The sequence below is a fragment of the Hemiscyllium ocellatum genome, chromosome 3 (genome assembly GCF_020745735.1).
Source record: "Hemiscyllium ocellatum isolate sHemOce1 chromosome 3, sHemOce1.pat.X.cur, whole genome shotgun sequence".
In the NCBI taxonomy this organism is placed as follows: Eukaryota; Metazoa; Chordata; class Chondrichthyes; order Orectolobiformes; family Hemiscylliidae; genus Hemiscyllium; species Hemiscyllium ocellatum.
This window is the reverse complement of record NC_083403.1, coordinates 77,535,327-77,555,704: the sequence shown is the minus strand read 5'-3', so window position 1 is coordinate 77,555,704 and position 20,378 is coordinate 77,535,327. Positions and strand designations below refer to the sequence as shown.

General features: G+C 41.8%; 1 protein-coding gene across 1 annotated transcript in view; it reads left to right on the top strand.

The window, feature by feature from the left end:
- The first annotated feature begins 9,686 nt into the window (after positions 1 to 9,686).
- Positions 9,687 to 20,378, top strand: part of arhgap18 (Rho GTPase activating protein 18) — an 89,868-nt gene continuing 79,176 nt past the window's right edge. Inside the window, exon 1 of the mRNA XM_060821220.1 lies at positions 9,687 to 9,909. Within this exon, the coding sequence (XP_060677203.1) occupies positions 9,794 to 9,909 (116 nt within the window). The 5' untranslated portion in view covers positions 9,687 to 9,793. The remainder of the gene's footprint in view (positions 9,910 to 20,378) is intronic.

Below are 20,378 nucleotides of genomic sequence, written 5' to 3'. Positions count from 1 at the left end.
TTCCAAGAGAGAACCTGCTGGAGGTTTCCAAAGCCGTTTGAATACCTGAAAAGCTTTGCACAGGACATTGCCCTCACTGAAGTCCATGGAGACACCTGTTGGTCAGAGGTCCCAGCACAGAAAGTCAAGAGCTGTCTCCCACAGCATTCTAGTGAATTGGCCATAGTCAGCCACCTAGGTGGGCTGTTCTTGGTCAGGAGGTTCTGTGTCTCTGCCATCCAGATAGTGGGTGACAGTCAGACCTGTGGCTCCTTAGAATCCTGTCCAGGACTTGGTGCTAACGTCATTGGGTACCTGTGCAGTCACAAGTCAGGAGTCTGGACAGTTCTCATTCAGGGCTGTCTGTTTAAATCAAGGGTGCATCCATTGGCTCCATCCACACAAACAAAGGGGAGTCACCAAAGAGGGGGTTTGCTAATGTTAGGAGGAGAAGATTCAGAAAATTATTCTTCAGGACTGGGGCAAGCTTTGAGAAAGAAGGGGGCAACAGTATCTGCAAGTGGTATTCAATAAAGCATGAATGGGACTGAGGTAAGGTGGAAGGAGGATTTATTGACAGATAGGAGCATGCTAGCTTCAAGGTGGGAGAGGAGTGTAGGACCACATCTGGCATGGCCATCTCATGAGGAGAAAGTGAGGACTGCAGATGCTGGAGATCAGAGCTGAAAATGTGTTGTTGGAAAAGCGCAGCAGGTCAGGCAGCATCCAAAGAGCAGGAAAATCGACATTTCGGGCATGAGTCCTTCTTCAGGAAAGGTTCCTGAAGAAGGGCTCATGCCGGAAACATTGAATCTCCTGCTCTTTGGATGCTGCCTGACCTGCTGCACTTTCCCAGCAACACATTTTCAGCTCTGGCCATCTCATGAGCCAGGGACTGGGGTTGGATTGGAAGGTGGACAGGTGCAGGATCAAATGGGGACCTGAGGAGTTACAAAGCCTATGAGCTTATGAAAAGAGCTGGAAGGAAGAAGAATTGGAATTCGTGGACACCCCAATAGACAGAGGCAAATGCTGCAAGCTGCTGGTCAAAGAGCACTCACTTTTGCTTCAACCATGCTGCAAATTGCAAGTATGGAACGGAAAGGAAACTGACTATGGCCATATTTGGAGTAGACAGGTCAGTGTCTCAATCTGAGAGGGAGAGGGCTGCAAGATCCCATTTTGAGGTGTTTAAAGGGAAAGGACATTACACACACACCCAAACACTGTACAGGCTCAGACCTGCAGATTCCCTAATTCCTGCCTTGCCTGATGCATTACCCCCACTGTTTACTTTGCAGTTCCCAGCCCCAGACATCATTAACTTCTTCATTTCTACCAATGCTTTCGAACACAGAGACCACGGCAAGAATAGGGATCTTTCTGGATAAGTGTCAGAAGGACATTATTTATCTTGCTTCCAGATGCTGCAACAGGCTGTCAACACTGACATCAATTCATGGTAAATCCTGGATGGACATTAGGCATGTCTAATGCTGGAATAGTCTTATTCAGGGCTGTACTGTCAGTCAGGCCAATTGATGGAAGGAGAAAGTGAGGGCTGCAGATACTGGAGATCAGAGTTGGAAAGTGTGGCGCTGGAAAAGCATAGCCGGTCTGGTAACATCTGACAAGCACAACATAAGACATATGGCATAAGACCTTCAGGCATAAGACCTTCATCAGGAATGTGGGGCATGGAAGGGGCCTAGGAGATAAATAGGAGGGTGGGGGTGGGGGTGGGGGTGGGAGAACAGGAGCTGGGAAGGCAATAGGAGATACAGGTGGAGGGTGAGGGTGATAGATTGAAGCGGAGGGTAGAGCAGATAGGTGAGAAGGAAGATGGATGGGTAAGGCAATTCAAGAGGGTGGTGCTGAGTTAGACGGTTGGATCTGGGATAAGGTGGGGGAGGGGAGATGAGGAGACTGGTGAAAACAATATGGATGCTGTGTGGTTGGGGGATCCCAAGGTGGAAATGAGGCATTCTTCCTCCAGGCATTGGACGGCTTGGATTTGGCGGTAGAGGAGGCCCAGGACTTGCATGTCCTTGGCAGAGTGGGAGGGGCAGTTGAAGTGGTCAGCCACAGCCCTCCAGATTTGCCCTATTTGCCCATCTTCCTTCTCATCTAACCGGTCCACTTTCCACTCCAACCTATCACCCTCACCCTCCACCTGCATCTAACTATTGCCTTAACAGCTACCTTGCTCCCAGCACCAGCCACCTTCTATTTATCTCTCAGCCCACTTTCCCACCCCACATTCCTGATGAAGGACTTATGCCCGAAACGTCAACTCTCCTGCTTCTTGGATGCTGCCTGACTGGCTGTGCTTTTCCAGCATCACACTTATCGATAATAGATGAAAGGTTAAAACAGAGCCATTTATAAGAAAGAGTCAGATAATATACAGTAGATTAACCTTACGCCACCAATTGTCCTCAATAGATCTTTTTTTTCCTCTCCCTCCCATAGGATCTGAGTGTGTTCACTGGATTTACAGCTGACAGCCCATTGGCCCTGGAGGTTTGGTTGAGCAGCTGGAGCAGCATTTGTATATGGATGGGTCAGATATGATTAGATTCCCTACAGTGTGGAAACAGGCCCTTCGGTTTAACAAGTTTACATCAACTCTCCAAAGAGTAACTCAACCAGACCCATTTCCCTCTGTCTAATGCACCTAACACTATGGGCAATTTAGTATGGCCAATCCACCTGACCTGCACATCTTTGGACTGTGGGAGGAAACCGGATCACCTGGAGGAAACCCACGCAGATATGGGAAGAATGTGCAAACTCCACACAGACAATCACCCAACGCTGGAATCGAACCTGGGTCCCTGGCACTGTGAGGTTACAGTGCTAACCACTAAGCCACCATGCTGCCTCGAGGCTGAGGCTCTGCTTGGCGGAGGAGTCTCCTTGACATGAACATCCAAGGGGCACTCAGGATGGAGAGCCAGGACACCTCTGGAGTGTCCTAGAATGGGCTGTGTGCGGTTCCTCCTCCAGCTGAGTGCTGCCCGGCACTACCCTTCTCAGTGTGAGGAAGGGGCACCTGGATTGCATGTCACTTCCCCGTGCCCCTGTTACATACCATCAATCCTGAGGTCCCAAGACTCGGGGCGGGGCAGGAGGAGTGATAATGACATGAGAGCCTCTCCAGCAGACCCTGAGAGTGCTGGGCCTGGCTCTCCATGGCAGTCTGATGAGGCAAGCAGACAGCCACATGTCTCATTGCACCCCTGCAGTTTCTGGACAATGAGGACCATTGCTCCCCCACACTCCTGCCTGCAATGCCTGGTCCTCCCTGGGTATGTGATTGTCGACACGACTGGGTCCTCTCCTGCCTGGGGCTGAGCTGGTACCTGGTCAGTAGCAGCCCTCCGAGTACTAGTAGCCTGGGACGTTTCTTCCTCAACCAGCTACAGAGCCAGCCAGCTTGGATCCTTCATTGCCACAGAGTGCAGTGGAGGCTGGGACATTAAATGTCTTCAAGGCAGAGATTGATAAATTCTTGATCTCGCAAGAAATTAAGGGCTATGGGGAGAGTGCGGGCAAGTGGCATTGAAATGTCCATCAGCCATGATTGAATGGTGGAGTGGACTCGATGGGCCAAATGGCTTTACTTTCACTCCCATGTCTTATGGTCTTATGGTCTTACCAATGTTTTCCCAGATTCCTCGGTACTCTCTTCCTCAGACATTGAGGAGTTGGCTCCTGGTGGTGGAAATCTGGCTGGTACCTGCAAGTCAAAAACGAGAGAAGACATTGCAGTCAATGGTTAGACAATGCCAACGGGGTTCACGTGAGAGTTACAGTGGAATGAAGAATGGCCTTAATCGGATGCTCCAGCACAGGAGCAGTGCCAGTCTTTTCCTGCCAGGGCCAGAATTTTCTCCTCAAATGATGGGCACCTCTCCCAGGCTCTCTGTACACTGTGATGGGCTGTTTTCTCTTATGAAGAGAGAAAGGGAGGAATTAAGTGTGTGAAAGTGGGTGGCACTGCAGTTAGTGCTGGTGTACATGAGCAAAACATGGTGAGGTATCTTCAATGAGTGCATAAGCTACCCAGGCATCACACAGGATTAGTGATATGTGAGACTGGGGGGAGATTTGGGGTGAGGAAAGATGTTGCAGGCAACAACGTCAGTGATGGAGCAAGAGCCATGGGGGGAGGTAGGTCTAAAAGCAGAGATGGAGTAAGTGTGTGGATGTGGCCCTGACTCTGGCTTACTGGATACAGTTACTGACCCTCCTATGCAGTGCTGAATGTTCTAGGGGCAGTAGAAATGGCACCGAATCAGGTGATTGAGCTTGGGCAGGCTGCCAAGATCAACATGTGTAGCCTCCTCTACCAATCCTCCAGGAAGAGGATTGTTCTCATTTGATGCTCTCTTCCAGGTTCCTGTCAAAGTGGACACTTTCCCCACATCTGAAATCTTGTGGGAATGTCCTTAACGAGGAAGGGCAGCTTCAGAGTGCTCATGCCTATCTGGGTGCATAGTGGCCTTTTAAAGATGGTGAGTTGAAAGGATTGCTGAATTCTTAGCAGATATCAGCTGAGTTGTTCGGAAATGGAACAGGGAATCAAGCATGAGGGATCCATGGGGGTGGACGTGGTAGGTAATGAGGCAAATTATTAAGATTCGGGAAAAATATCACTCGACTTTGCGACGGAATTCCCTCCAAAAACCCAGCATAATTGGATCCTTCATTTCAATCTAATTAACTCCATTCTCCATTGACATGATAAATCTGTGCAGTAAAATAAAATTTAAAAAAACTTTAAAATGACTGCTAGGAAGTTGGTTAAACAGAAACCAATTAATGTAGAACATAGAACAGTACAGCACAGAAATGGGCCCTTCAGCCCACAATGCCGTGCCGGGCATGACCCCAAGTGAAACTAATCCCTCTATTCCTTGTATCTTCATCAGTTTATCAGTCCCTTAAACACCCCCATCGTATCTGTCTTCACCACCACCTCAGCAGTGCGTTCCAGACTCTTACCATTCACTGTAATATATTTGTCCCTCACAATTCCCTTGAACCTTCCTTAAATACATATTCCCTAGTATTAGATATTTCAATTTTGGGAAAAAAGATTCTGACCATCAAACCTATCTAAGAGTTAAATAATTTTATAGATTTCTATCAAGTCTCCCCTCAGCCTCTGCCACTTCAGAGAAAACAACTCAAGTTTTTCTCATGTCTCCTTATAGTTCATATCCTCTAATCCAGGCAACATCCTGGTAAACCTCTTCTACACGCTCTCCAAAGCCTCCACAGCCTTCCTGTAATGTAATGGCTAGAACTGAATATAATACTCTAGGTGTGGCCTCACCAATGTCTTATAAAGCTGCAACATGACGTCCTGACTCTTGTACTCAATTCCCTGATGAATAAAGGCAAGCATGCCATATACCTTCTTTACTCCCTACCTACTTGCTTAGGTAAGTTTAATGACCCCTTCTTCCTGGTTGCAATGCATATTCCAATATTCTCTTTCATGGCATATAGTTTCTTAGATAAACATGACACTTTGAAGTGAAGTAAAAGTCTTGTAAAGTGAAGAATTCTCAGGAAGCTGAGGGGTTTCATCCCATCAAATTTCCCAGAGTTTGGCTCTTGGTTGAAATAGTGTTCTCTCTCTGTTAGATTTTCCTACTTCCCAGATATCACTGTTAATTCCCTTAAAAACCTGAAAGACCTGCAATTGGTTTGGTAGAGGTTTCCACTGAAAACTGCGTCTGCAAGTAACTTCTGTTCATTTTTAAAAGCAGACAATAAAATGGTTCCCTCATCATGTGACTTTCACAAATTCTACTCTACATAAACAACTAACTGGCCATCAGAAAATCTGGAGCAATGAGTTTCAATATTTCCACTCAAAGCTTCCTGCAACCTTATCTCTCTTCATGGGTAGCTCTTTAATGGCCCACTCCTTGGAGTTACAGCCTTAACAATGGCCAATGCTTGCTGGTGCTACTGTGCCTCCAGCTCACTGATTGGGCCTTAATTGGTCCTTGAAAATGATCTGTTAACTGGATGATGCCAACAATATGCTATCTCCGGTTCCTCAAACCATGAAAGCAGGGTTTGCCCCACTTCTTTTACCAGGTAATTGGCAAAGTTCAGCATTTTGACTCTGTCGATTGCTGCAAAATCAGAAATTTCATTCCCATTGTTAATAGCAGGGATTACTTCTTATTGGGAGTTCTGATGGAAGAGATGTAGGCGGAATGGAAAGGGTTTGGAAGGCAGCAAAAATGCATGCAAATAGAGACCCATATTTTCTTGTTGATGTGGATGAGCATTGCAAAGACAGATTTTTTTTATGATTCCCTAAACAATTTAATTTCATAATACAATTGGAACTGTGATATAAATTGGAGATGCCGGTGTTGGACTGAGGTGTACAAAGTTAAAAATCACACAACACCAGGTTATAGTCCAACAGGTTTAATTGGACGCACTAGCTTTCGGAGCGCTGCTCCTTCATCAGGTGATTGTGAAGGCCACAATTCTAAGGCACAGAATTTATAGCAAAAATTTACAGTGTGACGGAGCTGATATTATACATTGAAAAATACATTGATTTTATGTCGAGTCTTCCATCTCTTTTTTTAAAAGTTGCATTCTCAGGTTAACTGTAACAATTGGTGTTAGCTAGACAATATGTTGAAGGTGTTAGCCCCCGGTGTCCCCTGTCTGTGCCATAGTGTTTACATGGATTCTAATCTAAAAAGTGAGACAACCGAGTACTTGCAGAGTTACCTTGTACTTTGCTCAAAAAATGCATGAATTCATGTAAGACTCAGTTGTCTCACTTTTTAGATTAGAATCCGTCTAAACATTATGGCATAGACAGGGAACACCGGGGGCTAAAGCCTTCAACAAATTGTCTAGCTAACACCAACTGTTACAATTAACCTGAGAATGCAACTTTAAAAAAAAGGTTTTGTGATTTACACCTGAAAGAAGTGAAACTATCATGGTATTCGAACAGATGAAAGACTCAACAAACAATCAATGTATTTTTCAATGTATACTCTCAGTTACATCACACTGTAAACTTTTGCTATAAATTCTGTGTCTTGCAATTGTGCCCTCCACGACCACCTGATGAAGGAGCAGTGCTCCGAAAGCTAGTGCTTCCAATTAAACCTGCTGGACTATAACCTGGTGTTGTGTGATTTTTAACTGTGATATAGTAAGCTTGCATCTTGACCTCCTATTTGCAACTGATTTTGAGATGTCAGTGCTACTTTTGCGCTGTTAGCTTTTTAAAAAAAAATTGTCTTTTTGCAGCCTTTTTTGATTTGATTTGATTTGATGTATTTTGTCCCATGTACCTAAGTACAGTGAAAAGTTTTGCTCTGCATACAGTACAGGTAGATCATAACATACAATGATCATAGGTTAATTGAACAGAGTGAGGAATACAAAGCTATGGCTGCAGAGAAGGTGCACAAAAATTAAGATCAACATTAGATGTGAAATTTGAAAGGTCCATTCAGAAGTCTAATAACAACCGGGAAGAAGCTGTTCTTGAGCCTGTTGTTATGTACAGATAAGCTTTTGTACCTTCTGCCTAATGGACAAAGTTGGAAGAGAGTCAAGATTAGAGTGGTGCTGGAAAAGCACAGCAGCACTCTCATCTTGACTCTGTGGTTGAAAAAGATTATAACCCATGTGGGAGGGGTCTTTGATGATGTTGACTGTCTTTCCGTGGCAACGAAAAGTGTAGGTGGAGTCAATGGATGGGAAGTTGGTTTGTATGATGGACTGGGCTGTGTTCACAACTCTCTGTAGCTTATTACAGTCTTGAGCAGAGGAGTTGCCTGACCAAGTCATGGTGCATCTGGATATAATGCTTTCTAGGGGCACCCGTAAAAGTTGGTGAGCTTTGCCAGATTTGTAGTAGGCCTTAAAAACATTTTCTCAATTAAGTTTTTTTAAATTCAAGACCAATTAAAAGGAATAAGCATTACATCTGTTTCAACTCTGCAAAATAGGTAACAGCTGTTTATTAATTCATTTCTCAGAGGAATGCATGACAAAGCAGAGGCAACCTGCCCATATAAAAACTTACACAAAGTTCGGTAGTTAACATCATCATCAACTGATGCATTCCTAGTGGCAACACCACTCTAAATCATTTGCCTCTCCTTTCATACAGTATAACTGTAGATTTTAACTTTCAATGGTATTCTTGCAAATTATCCTGACAAGTGTAGGTAAAAAGCTCAATAAAATATATTTTTTTCAGCAATGCACAATCATATGTAGCACAGGGTAAAATGTCAGATTAGATTTTAGCTTGATAGAAGGCAATGTAAAGTAGAGCGACGTTTTACATAACCTTTCCTGTGCATAATAAGTTTGTCAGAGTGGAGACTATGGATAACCTTTCCTGTGTTAGAATTCAAACTGAATCTTTTTCATGCTATATTTTATAAAATAGAATCATTGAATGGTTACAGTTCGGAAGGGGTGTATTTGACTATCATGTCCATGACAACAAACTATAAGAAAAAATTATTTAGTCACACATCTGTGTCCTGCCCAGACTCTTCCCTTCTTTTTTCTCTTCGGGTGCATGTACAATTCCTTTTTGAAAGCCATGATTGAATCTGCCACTACGACCGTTTCAGGCAGTACATTCCAGATCATAGTCACACTCATCGGTAAATCAATCGTCTTGCTTTCTTTTGATCTTTTGCCAACTGCCTTAACTCTATGCTGTTGTGGTTCTGTTCGCCGAGCTGGGAATTTGTGTTGCAGATGTTTCGTCCCCTGTCTAGGTGACATCCTCACTGCTTGGGAGCCTCCTGTGAAGCGCTTCTGTGATCTTTCCTCCACCATTAATAATGGTTTGTCTCTGCCACTTCTGGTTGTCAGTTCCAGCTGTCCGCTGCAGCGGCAGATACAAATCACTATAAATGCCAGAGGAAAGATCACAGAAGCGCTTCACAGGAGGCTCCCAAGCACTGAGGATGTCACTAGACAGGGGACGAAACGTCTGCAACATAAATTCCCAGCTCGACGAATAGAAGCACAACAACAAGCACCCGAGCTACAAATCTTCTCCCAAACTTTTAACTCTATGCCCTCTGGTTTGCAGCCACTTTGCAAATGGAAATGGAAATCTGACCTAGGAGTGTTTGTTTCTGATAAGGATAGCCAATGTATTTCATTCCTGAATTATAACTTTCACTACAACTACAGTAAATTCCATGGAAGGACAATCAACAAAGTCATATAATGAAACCAGTGCTCTTCAATACTTGGGACGTTTCAACCGTGCATGTCAATACATTCCATTCATGATATTCAATCACAAACTCCTCCAAGCCAGGTCACTGAGTTAAAGCACAACAGTTCCTTTAACAAATCAACTTGAAATATAAAAAAAGAACAGAATAATCTTCATATTTATTGCCAGTAGATTTGTGTCCTTTATGATGGCATTGCCTTTTTAGTTTCTGCTTCCTTCACAACTCTAAAAGTTTTTATTTGCATAAGTTAAGAAGAAAATATGTATCAGTGTTGGAAAATACCATGAAATTCAGTAATGACAGCTCAACAGCTGCAAGCTCTAAGTTCAGCGTCTTTAATTTGACTGCCACTTGCGTGGAACAAGGAAAGCTTTTTTTCAGGCATTAGCCCTACCCACTGTTCAGAATAGCAGGGGTGGAGTTTCATTATGGAAATGATCCATGTTGCCAGGCAAGGAAGGATTTTTATTGCCTTCTCTGTTTTCTGTCGTGTCCAGTTGATCAATAACTAGCAGAAATATGTCTCACTCACTATGGATCCACTGCCTACTTCTCAGAGCGTAGTTTTAACAGGATACCACTTAAATGATGCTTCCACTGATGATTTTGCGAACAGCATAAAGGAGGAAGTGGGACCTTCTTCACCAGGGTAGGAATTTTGTTCTTTAGAGAAAGGGATTACATTCTCGGTGAATAGTTTCAAAGAATCTCGGCACTTTGAAACACACCTGTGTGTTAGTCATATTTCAATATGTCATTACAGTGCAAAGGTTTCAGCTGCTGTGGGTAATGACTGCTGATCAATGATCCAAAGCTTTCTAAAAAAGTATTTTCCATTATTTCAGAGGTTGATCGTTCATACATTCTGGAACTGCATGTTGTTACAAAACTAAATGCTGTACATGTTTCAGCCACTTTTACACAAGCAAAGGCTGAGCATCTGTTAAACATGTCTGTGATTGTCTTACAGGACAAGAATGTTGAAATGCATTATAAAATCTTCCAACTACCAGATCGAAATTAATTGGAATTTTTTTTGTCGATAATATATTCTCAAAATTAGGATTTAAGATCAGAAACTCAGCATAATTATTTCTCAAAAAAATAGACAAATTGCACACTGTATTTGAATCACAAATTCTATCACATTACACAGTATGTCAGGTTTCAGCATTTTTAGGAGGTGCTGGCCTTTGAGTTGTGTTTGCTGTTGCTATATTTACGTATCATCGCCGATCATGTCTACTACAAATTTCAGTTCGCTTTATTTTGTTTTGACTCAAGATAAACATTTCAGCCTTTATTTGTTGATAGTTTTGTAGGATTGCTTTTCACAAACATCAAGTAATGCTCTGAGCTTACAATACTCCTATTCTTACTTGTAACACTCTACTGTAGCACTCTCTTAAACAGATCTTCAGAATCTTCATAATCATTTGTACTGCCTGTAATAAACTGAATTGTTGGTTCTGTCTCCTGGAAAATTCCTATTATAAAACATCATCCATTGGCACTGTTTCTAGTTTATAGGAGCAGAATGTGTCTCCCATCCCTACAATGTTACTGAAGTATGTTGCATGCCAAATTTCAATCAAGCTCCAAGTCAACTCTTGGTCAGTGATCACAGGCCAGTGCCATCGCATTCTACTGCCCTTCAATTTAATGATAATTCAACATCAAATAAGGTGTGTTATGCTCACTTGACATCCTGGTAACTGGATGTGTAACTGAACGACCTAGACAAATGCATTTGTTAGGAGAAAATGCCATTATTAATTACAATGCGTTGCCTGAAAAAAGACAGCAAACAGACGGCTTTAAAACAAAGGGTCACTTCCATGGACTGCATAATGGAACAATACATAGGACTTTCACTGTGTGGAGGAAGGTCATTCGGCCTACCAAATCCATACTGATCTTTGAAGACCATCCCACCCAGACGTACCTCTTACCCCCATCCCTGCACTCCCCATCGATAATCCATCTAACCTACACATCCCTGGATACTATGGGGCAATTTAGTATTGCCAATCCACCTAACCTGCACATTGTTGGTCAACGGGAGGACCAGAGGACATCCAATTAGATACAGGGAGAATGTGCAAGCTCCACACAGATGGACATCAAGGATGGGATTGAACCTGGATCCCTGGTGCTGTGAGGCAGTAATGCTAACCACTGGGCCGCAGTGCCATCCTCAAAGTTGAGAATGTTAAACCTCGAAGACCGAGGATAGCAGCTACATGGGAGCACTATCATCTGAATTTTCGTCTCCAAGCCACACACCATTCTCATTCACCCCAAATTGCCATTCCTTCATTGTCATCCGGGCTAAAATCCTGAAACTGCCTTCACTGTGAGTGTACAGACCCCTTGACAACTGCAGCAGTTCAAGTAGGCAACTAACTACCACCTTCTCCATGACATTTCTAGATAGTCAATAAATGCTGGTCTATTCAGTAATTCAGTTTCCTTCCTGATGAAGGGCTTGTGCCCAAAACGTCAAATTTCCTATTCCTTGGATGCTGCCTGACCTGCTGTGCTTTAACCAGCAACACATTTTCAACTATTCAGTAATGTCCACTTCGCAGAAACGAATGAAAGAAATCTTAATTTCCTCAGCATGGCTGCTTAGAGTGAGCTCTGCACAGAGGAGTACAAGTAGCAAGACCTGTCAAAAACACATAGTGTGGTATCAATGGCCGTGATTTGAGCAGGTCGTTAAATACCTCCATTAGATAAACAGAGGAAGGCATTGACTGAATACCTCATGTGTCTCTCTGTCTCACCGTGAATGTGCAATAGCAATTGATTTGTATTCCTCCTGCTGAGGTTAGGAAAGAATTCTTCTAGAAGCATATGCATCTTTGTGTTCCAGATGATAGTTATCAGCTGAGAAATTCTTCCTGGATAGACTTTTAGTGAATTGGAATTTCTGTCCATACAATGACAATATTTGAAACTGCAGTTTATATCTCAAATATATAAAGAACTAATTCTTCTGCAGAGTGTTGACATGATGCTTTGCTCAGGTGAAATTCCACTCTAGTAAACGTCTGCAATTAAAGAAATATAGAACCAAAGTTTTGCATGCCAAATGCCTTTGGGAAACCATCAATTCATTTTAAATCTCATTCAGGAATCCTGGCAATGCTGAACATGCAGGTATTGCTAAAATGAAGGAAGTGGCATAACATGACACTTTTCTTGTCATCTATATTACATCATATTAAATGTTGTTCTCCTCCACTTCTACTGAAACTGAAAAAAAAGTGATTTAAAGCTTAAATGGATCCCTGCCTGCTACACTGGGCCAGAATTGTCCATGGAAATTAGTGTTAAAATAATGGAGCTCTCCTAATTGTCACTGCAACCTCTGGTGAATGGCAGATTTGTAAATATGGCTGCAAATACAATAGTTATTGTCAGCGTTGTGCCATCCTTGCTAAAATGGCATCATTTTGCTTCATCATTTAAATTAATTGCGTGAAGTTGCTGCATTTTCAGAGATGAATTCAACAATTATTTCAGTGTAAGTATCTTTTAAACCACGTGCTTGGTGTTAACCATTGCCTGTAATTATGCATTTTAAAAGAACTTTGTTCCCTTTAATGCAAACGAGGTTACAAAAGGTGATACTTAGATGCTTTGCATTACAATGCAAAAACATCATAATGTTGGAAATTCAAAATAAAAAATGTGTTGGAAATGTTCAGCGTCTTTGAAGCGAGAACCAAGTATAATGGAAGACTTCAGATTGGTGATCCTTCTCCCTAGATTGGCTTCTTTTTGGATTGCTTGCATACCCAAATCCAGATGATCATTAAACTCCAGATCAGGATACAGCGACAAGTTGATGAAATGTAGAAAAGCTCCCATTTTCTAATGGCTAAGTAAAACGCAAAAATGATGAACTAATGTGACTTTAATTAGCTATGTCAGGGATAATGTAATTAGCTCCCTCACAATGTTAGATACCATGGATAATCTGAATTGAAACCAAACTAATCAATCAAACTATTTTAGACTTAAAAGTATTCTTGGTACACCACATTGGGGTCAATTCGATGGGTCCTCTTCTGTTTTGCTGGCATAACATTCATCAAATTCCAGCTCGGTGTATAAATAGGCAACCCTCTGCCAAAATTATAAAGCAAAAAATTAATATCCAATATTGCATCAGTTAACAGTTTTCATCTATCAGCAGCATAACATACATTGTCGAGATTATTATGTAGTTTTATGAGGACGAACTTTGTAACCCAAATTAAATTTATAATTGGTTTAGTTTATAATATTACTTCTTTATGTTGTGAACAGAAAATTAAAAACTTTTTCATTCATAGTTAGCTATGAGCATTGCACATTTCATTTGCCCTGGTGTGCTTGTATTTAATACCCAAAGTGAAACTTGTGTATCATGACTGCAGGTCAGGATCTCAAAGCCCTGTTGAAATTTTAAATTTTAATACAATATTTAAAAAAAAATAAGTTTGGTGCAGCCAAAACTGGTTACAGATATGGAGTCACAGAGTCATGCAGCGTGGAAACAGACCCTTTGGTTCGACCAGCCCATGCTGAACATAATCCCAAATGAAATTAGTTGCACCTGCCTGAGAGGTGAGAGAGACCCACAGAAGGTTACACCGACAGATATGAACAGAAATTCAAATAACAGCCTTTCAAAGGCTGGGAAGAGTTCGGACTAATCTTGAGACCACAAAGATAACAAAAGGGTGACACCCACCTGCTCAACAGCAAGCTTCCTCTCCCAAACTGCAAGCATCTCTCGTGTTTTTGTTTCCTTTTTAACAATACACAAGGACAGAGGTTTTAAAAAGTCAGTTTCAACGTTACTGGAATTTGTTAGTGGGATTGAACTTTCTCATATGTGTCAGCCTGGTTTTGAGCTTCCTATATTATATATTTCTATCTGGACTAATGGATCATAATTAGGTGGCATTGCAGACAGTGTAAATGATAGCATAAAATTATAAAGGGATATTGATAGACAAAGTGAATGGGTAAAACTGCGGCAGATAGAATTCAATGTAAACAAATGTGAGGTTGCACATTTTGGATTGAAAAAGATAGAACGTTTGAAAAAGATGGTATGAAGTCAAATATATTGGATGTCAAAAGAGACTTGGAGGTTTGGGTGCAAAGGTCTTTAAAATATCACAAATAGATGTGGAATAATCAAGAAAGCTGCTCTTTATACCTAGAGGACTGGAGTTCAAGGAGGCAGAAGTTATGCTGCAGTTTTACAACATCCTGGTAACACCCCACTTAGAATATTGTGAGCAGATGTGGGTATCACACCTTAGTCCATATCTGGATTAAGGAGAGATTATACAAATTAGGCTTGTTTTATGCAGAATTCAGATGGTGAAGAGGCGGTCTGTTTGAAGTCTTCAAGACACTAACAGGAAAAGACAGGTTCAATAAAGATAAACCTTTTCCACTGCTTTCAAACTGGAGGCATAGATTGAGAATTAGGGCAAGACCATTCAGGAGAGATGTTGGGAAGCACTTCTATGCTCAAAAGGTTGGTCATGTTTGGAACTCTGCTTCACAAATGACAGTACATGGTGGGTCAGTTGTTAATTTTAAATTTGTGTTAAGCAAAGTTATTTAGGGACATGTGACAAAGACAGGTAAATGGTATTAGACAGCAGATCAGCTATAATCTTATTGAATTGTGGAACAGGATGGAGGGGCTGAATAACCTATTTCTATTCCTATGTTCCTGCATATGGAGAGAAAATGGAAACGGTTACTGAGTTGGATGATCAGCCATGAATGGTGGAGCAGGCTTGAATAACGAAATGTGTTGCTGGTTAAAGCACAGCAGGTTAGGCAGCATCTAAGGAACAGGAAATTCATGTAGGGCTCTGGCCCGAAACGCCGAATTTCCTGTTCCTTGGATGCTGCCTAACCTGCTGTGCTTTAACCAGCAACATATTTTCAGCTCTGATCTCTAGCATCTGCAGACCTCACTTTTTACTTGAATAGCGAAATGGCCAACTCCTACTCCTACATTCTACATTCCCAGATTAGCGTGCTGTGAAGGTTACGGTCAAAGTCACCCTTTTGTTACAGACAAAGAACTTCTCTCACTTTGAATGCTAGAAGTCAGCTAGCTAGCTCCTAGAGGAAAGGAAATAGGATAACAAAATGATTTTCTCACACCCTGATTGCTGGAGTTCAATCACAATCAAAAAGAATCAGAACCAGAAAATCACAGACAATTTACAAAACAAAGTATCATAAAGGTAACTGTTCAATTCCCAACATCAACATTTTCAGTAACCTCTATTGCCATGGCTGAAATTTTCAACTACCTGCTTTTTGCAAACAATTCAGAGACTGATTCATGTACCTTTGGCTTTTAAAATGTTTTCCTTTTGTCTTACCTCTTGTTTCCAATTTATGTGTTTGTGGATAGCTTTAATAATTCTTCTTGCGTTTAACAATTCATAAACATATTCTTTGTTAACCCAAGAAAGCTTAAACTGGCTTCTTTTATAACATAATGTTTTGGGGGTCTGGAAGAAAGATCCACAAAGGAACAGATTTTTAAAAAAATTAATCTTGTAGAATCATTGGAGGGAGTGGGTGAGTCAATCAGAGGAGCCAGTTTATCCCTGCATACTCAAAAGATTAAACTTTTGCATCTCCTGTCTGGAATTTTAACAAATGAAGGATCTTCATCTAGGTTCTGGTTGTAAGAAGAAGTCCCTTCCTGAAGAAGGGCTCATGCCCGAAACGTCGATTCCCCTGCTCCTTGGATGCTGCCTGACCTGCTGCGCTTTTCCAGCAACACATTTTTCAGCTCTGGCTGTTATCATACATGTGCAGTGACTTAAATCTTTATCATTGTCTGTACTTCTTCCTTAAAAAAAGTCATTACGTTAATTGTTGTGATCCATGTTCAGATTTTCAATTTTGCTAAAATCTTAGAAACTTAAAAGTCCTTTAATTTAGTCTTGGCCAAGCAGTGAATAATACGTACATGTAGCTCACTTAAAAGCTTTATACATCAAAATTCTGATTATATCAGAATTTCAACTGTTAACATTTCCTTAGGATTTGCACAAATATTACAAGTAAAAAATTAACCCCTTCTTGCCAATTATCAATCAAAGATGTCAGACAACTATAAGGATTCTGGGTAATCCAAGATGGAGGATGGGGAAAATATTGTGGCTATAACAGCTGTTCTTCTTTTGAGGTATTTTCATTGTTGGAGCAATAATTAAATTGTTTTGGAACTTTGAAAAAAAAACTAAATCAGCAGCATTTTAAAAAAGGAGGAAGAGAAACAAAGCAGATACCACATGGGAGGTAGAAAACAAAACAGGGGACTAAACCTGCGGTCTGATCAAGCAGTGAACCTGTACAGTTGACTGCCTCTACTGTTTAGTTTCAAGTATGTCTGGATATTGGAGTTGTTCTAAGAAAAATAAACAAACAGTGAAATTCACAGCTGACCTTGGAGAAACCTGTGTGGGGAAGCTAACAGCATGGAGCTAAGTGGCTTACTTTTTAAAGTGTAGCCTTGCTGCTTTTTTTGTAAAATTACAATGGTGATTAGAATGTTTTCTTTTAGATTATATGTTCTGTTGAGATCTATCTCTGGATTAAACGTTAAAAATATAAACATGGATACGAAGCTATCCTGGAGCAATGTTTTAAATGTAGTAAAACTGTGCTATTTTCTGAGTCTGTAGATTGTTAAGGTGCAAAGATGCCCTTCAGTAGATTGATGTGCTCTTCCCGCTGGATGTGGGATTTTCCTGATAATTATGTACAGAAAGTGTGTTTGGTTGCGAATCCTATCAGATCTGTTGGAGAGATAGTTGGATTGGAGTTGGAGTTGGAGAGGTAATGAAGAATTTGGAGGAGCTGAGGATGTGATAGATGGCAGTTTCAGGAAGAGAAAAAATTTGCAGATAAGGTCAGGTAGATGGGTCACTGCCAGGAAAGGAAGAATGTAGTGCAGGAGTCTCCTGTGACTATCCCCATCTCAAACAAGTATGCTTTTTTGGAAAATGTAGGGGGTGATGTTCTTATGATGGTCTCTCAGGGGAATGTGACACTGGCAGCCAGGTTTCTGGTACTAAGACGAGGGAGTACATCAGGTTCAAAGCAATTGATAGTGATAGGGGATTCTCTCTAGTCAGAGGCATAGGCAGACACTTCTACAGCTGACAATAAGGTGCCAGGATCAAGGATATCTCAGAGAGGATGCATAATGTATTCAAAGGGGAGAGGGCTCAGTAGGAGGTCGATGTACACATTGGAACTAATGACATAGAATGAGAAAAGGACCAGGTGCTGAGCAGAGAATATAGGAAATTAGGTAGGAAGCTAAAAGGTAGATCCTCGAAAGTAGTAATATCTGGATTACTCCCAGTGCCACGAGCTAGTGAGAGTAGGAATAGGAGGAGAGAACAGATGAATTTGTGGCTGAGGATTTGGTGCAAGGAAGAAGGATTCACATTTTTGGATCATAAGAGTCTCTTCTGGGGTAGAAGTGACCTGAATTGGAAGGGGACTAGTATACTGGCAGGGGGATTTGCTAGAGTTGTTCGAAAGGATTTTTAAACTCATTTGGGTGGCAGGGAGATCATGAGGAAAGAGATCAATCTGAGACTGGTGCAGTTGGGAAAAGAAGTGAGTCAATGGCACGGTGGCACAGTGGTTAGTACTGCTGCCTCACAGCGCCAAAGGCCTGGGTTCAATTCCCCCCTCGGGCATCTGTCTGTGTGGATTTTGCACATTCTCCCTGTGTCTGCGTGGGTTTCTTCCGGGTACTCCGGTTTCGTCCCACAATCCAAAAATGTGCAGTTTAGGTGAATTGGCCATGCTAAATTGCCCGTAGAGTTAGGTGTAGGGGAATGGGTCTGGGTGGGTCGCGCTTCGGCGGGTCGGTGTGGACTTGTTGGGCGGAAGGGCCTGTTTCCACACTGAAAGTAATCTAATCTAATTCTAAACAAAGTGAGGACAAGCAGGAACAAAACAGAGAATGAGGTAGGACTAATAAATTAAACTGCATTTATTTAAATGTAAGAGGCCTAACAGGGAAGGAAGATGGTTGGGAACACAGAACTGAAATCATAACAATTACAGAGATGTGGCAAAGGCATGGATAAGACTGACAGCTTAATGGTCCAGGGTATAGATGCTATGGGAAAGGTAGAAAGGCAGGCAAGAAAAGAAAGGCGTGATGTTTTTGATTAGGGATAACATTACAGCTGTACTTGGGGAGGATATTCCTGGAAGTACGTCCAGGGAGGTTATTTGGATGGAACTGAGAAGTAAGAAAGGGATGATCACAATTATTGGGATTAGACTAAGCCCCCACTTCCCCCCTCCCAATAGTCAGTGGGAAATTGAGAGGCAAAGTTGTAAGGAGATCTGTTATATGTAAGAATATAGGGTGACAATGGTAGGGGATTTTAACTTTTCAAACATAGACTGGGATTGTCATAGTGTTAAGGGCTTGGATGGCGAGGGATTTGTGTGTGCAAGAAAACTTTTTGATTCAGTATGTGGATATACCTACTAGAGAAGGTGCAAAACTTGACCTTCTCTTGGGAAATAAGGCAGGGCAAGTAACTGAGGTGTCGGTAGGGGAACACTTTGGGGCTAGTGATCATAATTCTTTTAGTTTCAAAAACATGATGGAAAAGGTTAGACTGGATCTAAAGTAAAGTTCTGAATTGGAGGAAGGCCAATTTTGATGATTTTAGGTGAGAACTTTGATTCGGGGTATATATTTGAGAGAGTGGAAGAGCCCTTCATCAGGAAGGGCTTATGCTCGAAACGTCGATTCTCCTGCTACTAGGATGCTGCCTGACCTGCTGTGCTTTTCCAGCACCACACTCTTGACTCTGATCTCCAGCACCTGCAGTCCTCACTTTCTCCTGAGGACAAATATTTCCAAGTAAAGGGACAGCTGGGAAGTGGGAAGTCTTCAAAAATGGGACAGAGAATCCAGTGACAGTATGTTTCTGTTAGGGTGAAGAGCAAGGGTAAATGTAGGGAATGCTGGATGATTGGAGAAATTGAGCTTTTGGTATATCAGTTATAGATGGCCCAGATCAAGTGAATCCCCAGAAGAATATAAAGGCAATAGGAGTATACTTAGGAGGGAAATCAGAAGGGCATAAAAGGAACATGATAGCTTTGGCAAATAGGATTAAGGAGAATCCAAAGGAATTCTACAAATACATTAAGGACAATAGGGTAACTGAGGAGAGAATAGGGCCCCTTAAAGATCATCAAGGCCACCTGTGTATGGAACCACAAGAGATGGGGAAGATATTAATAGAATATTTTGCATCAGTGTTCACTGTGGAGTAATATGTGGATGCTAGCGAACTCGGGATGTAAAGAGCAACATCTTGAAAACAACCAGTGTTACAGAAGAAGAACTGCTGGACACCTTAAAACACTTGAAGATGGATAAGCTCCAAGACTTCTTCAGGTCCCCAGAATTCTGTGGGAAGCTAGTGAAATGATTGCTGGACCTCTTGTTGAGGTATTTGTGTCATTGATAGTCACAGGTGAGGTGCTGGAAGACTGAAGGTTGGCTAACATGGTGCCACTATTTAAGAAAGGTGATAAGGAAAAAACAGGGAACTATAGATTGGTGACCTTGATATTGGTGGTGGACAAGTTGTTGGAGGGGATCCTGAGGGACAGGATTTACATGGATTTGGAAAGGCAGGGACTGATTAGAGATAGTCAACATAGCTTAGTGTATGGGAAATTGTGTCTCACTAACTTGATTGAGTCTTTGAGGATGTAACAAAGAAATTGATGAGGGCAGAGAATGTGATCTATATGGACTTCAATTAGGTGTTCGACAATGCTCCGCATGGGAGACTGGTTAGCAAGGTCAGATCATCTGGAATACAGGAAGAACCAGCCATTTGGTTCTAGAATTGGCTTAAAGGTAGGAGACAGATGGCAGTGGTGGAGGGTTGCTTTTCAGACTAGAGGCCTTTGATCAGTAGTGTGCCACAAGGATTGGTGCCGGGTCCACTGCTTTTTGGAATTTATATAAATGATTTGGATGTGAACACAGCAGGTATGGTTAGTTTGCAG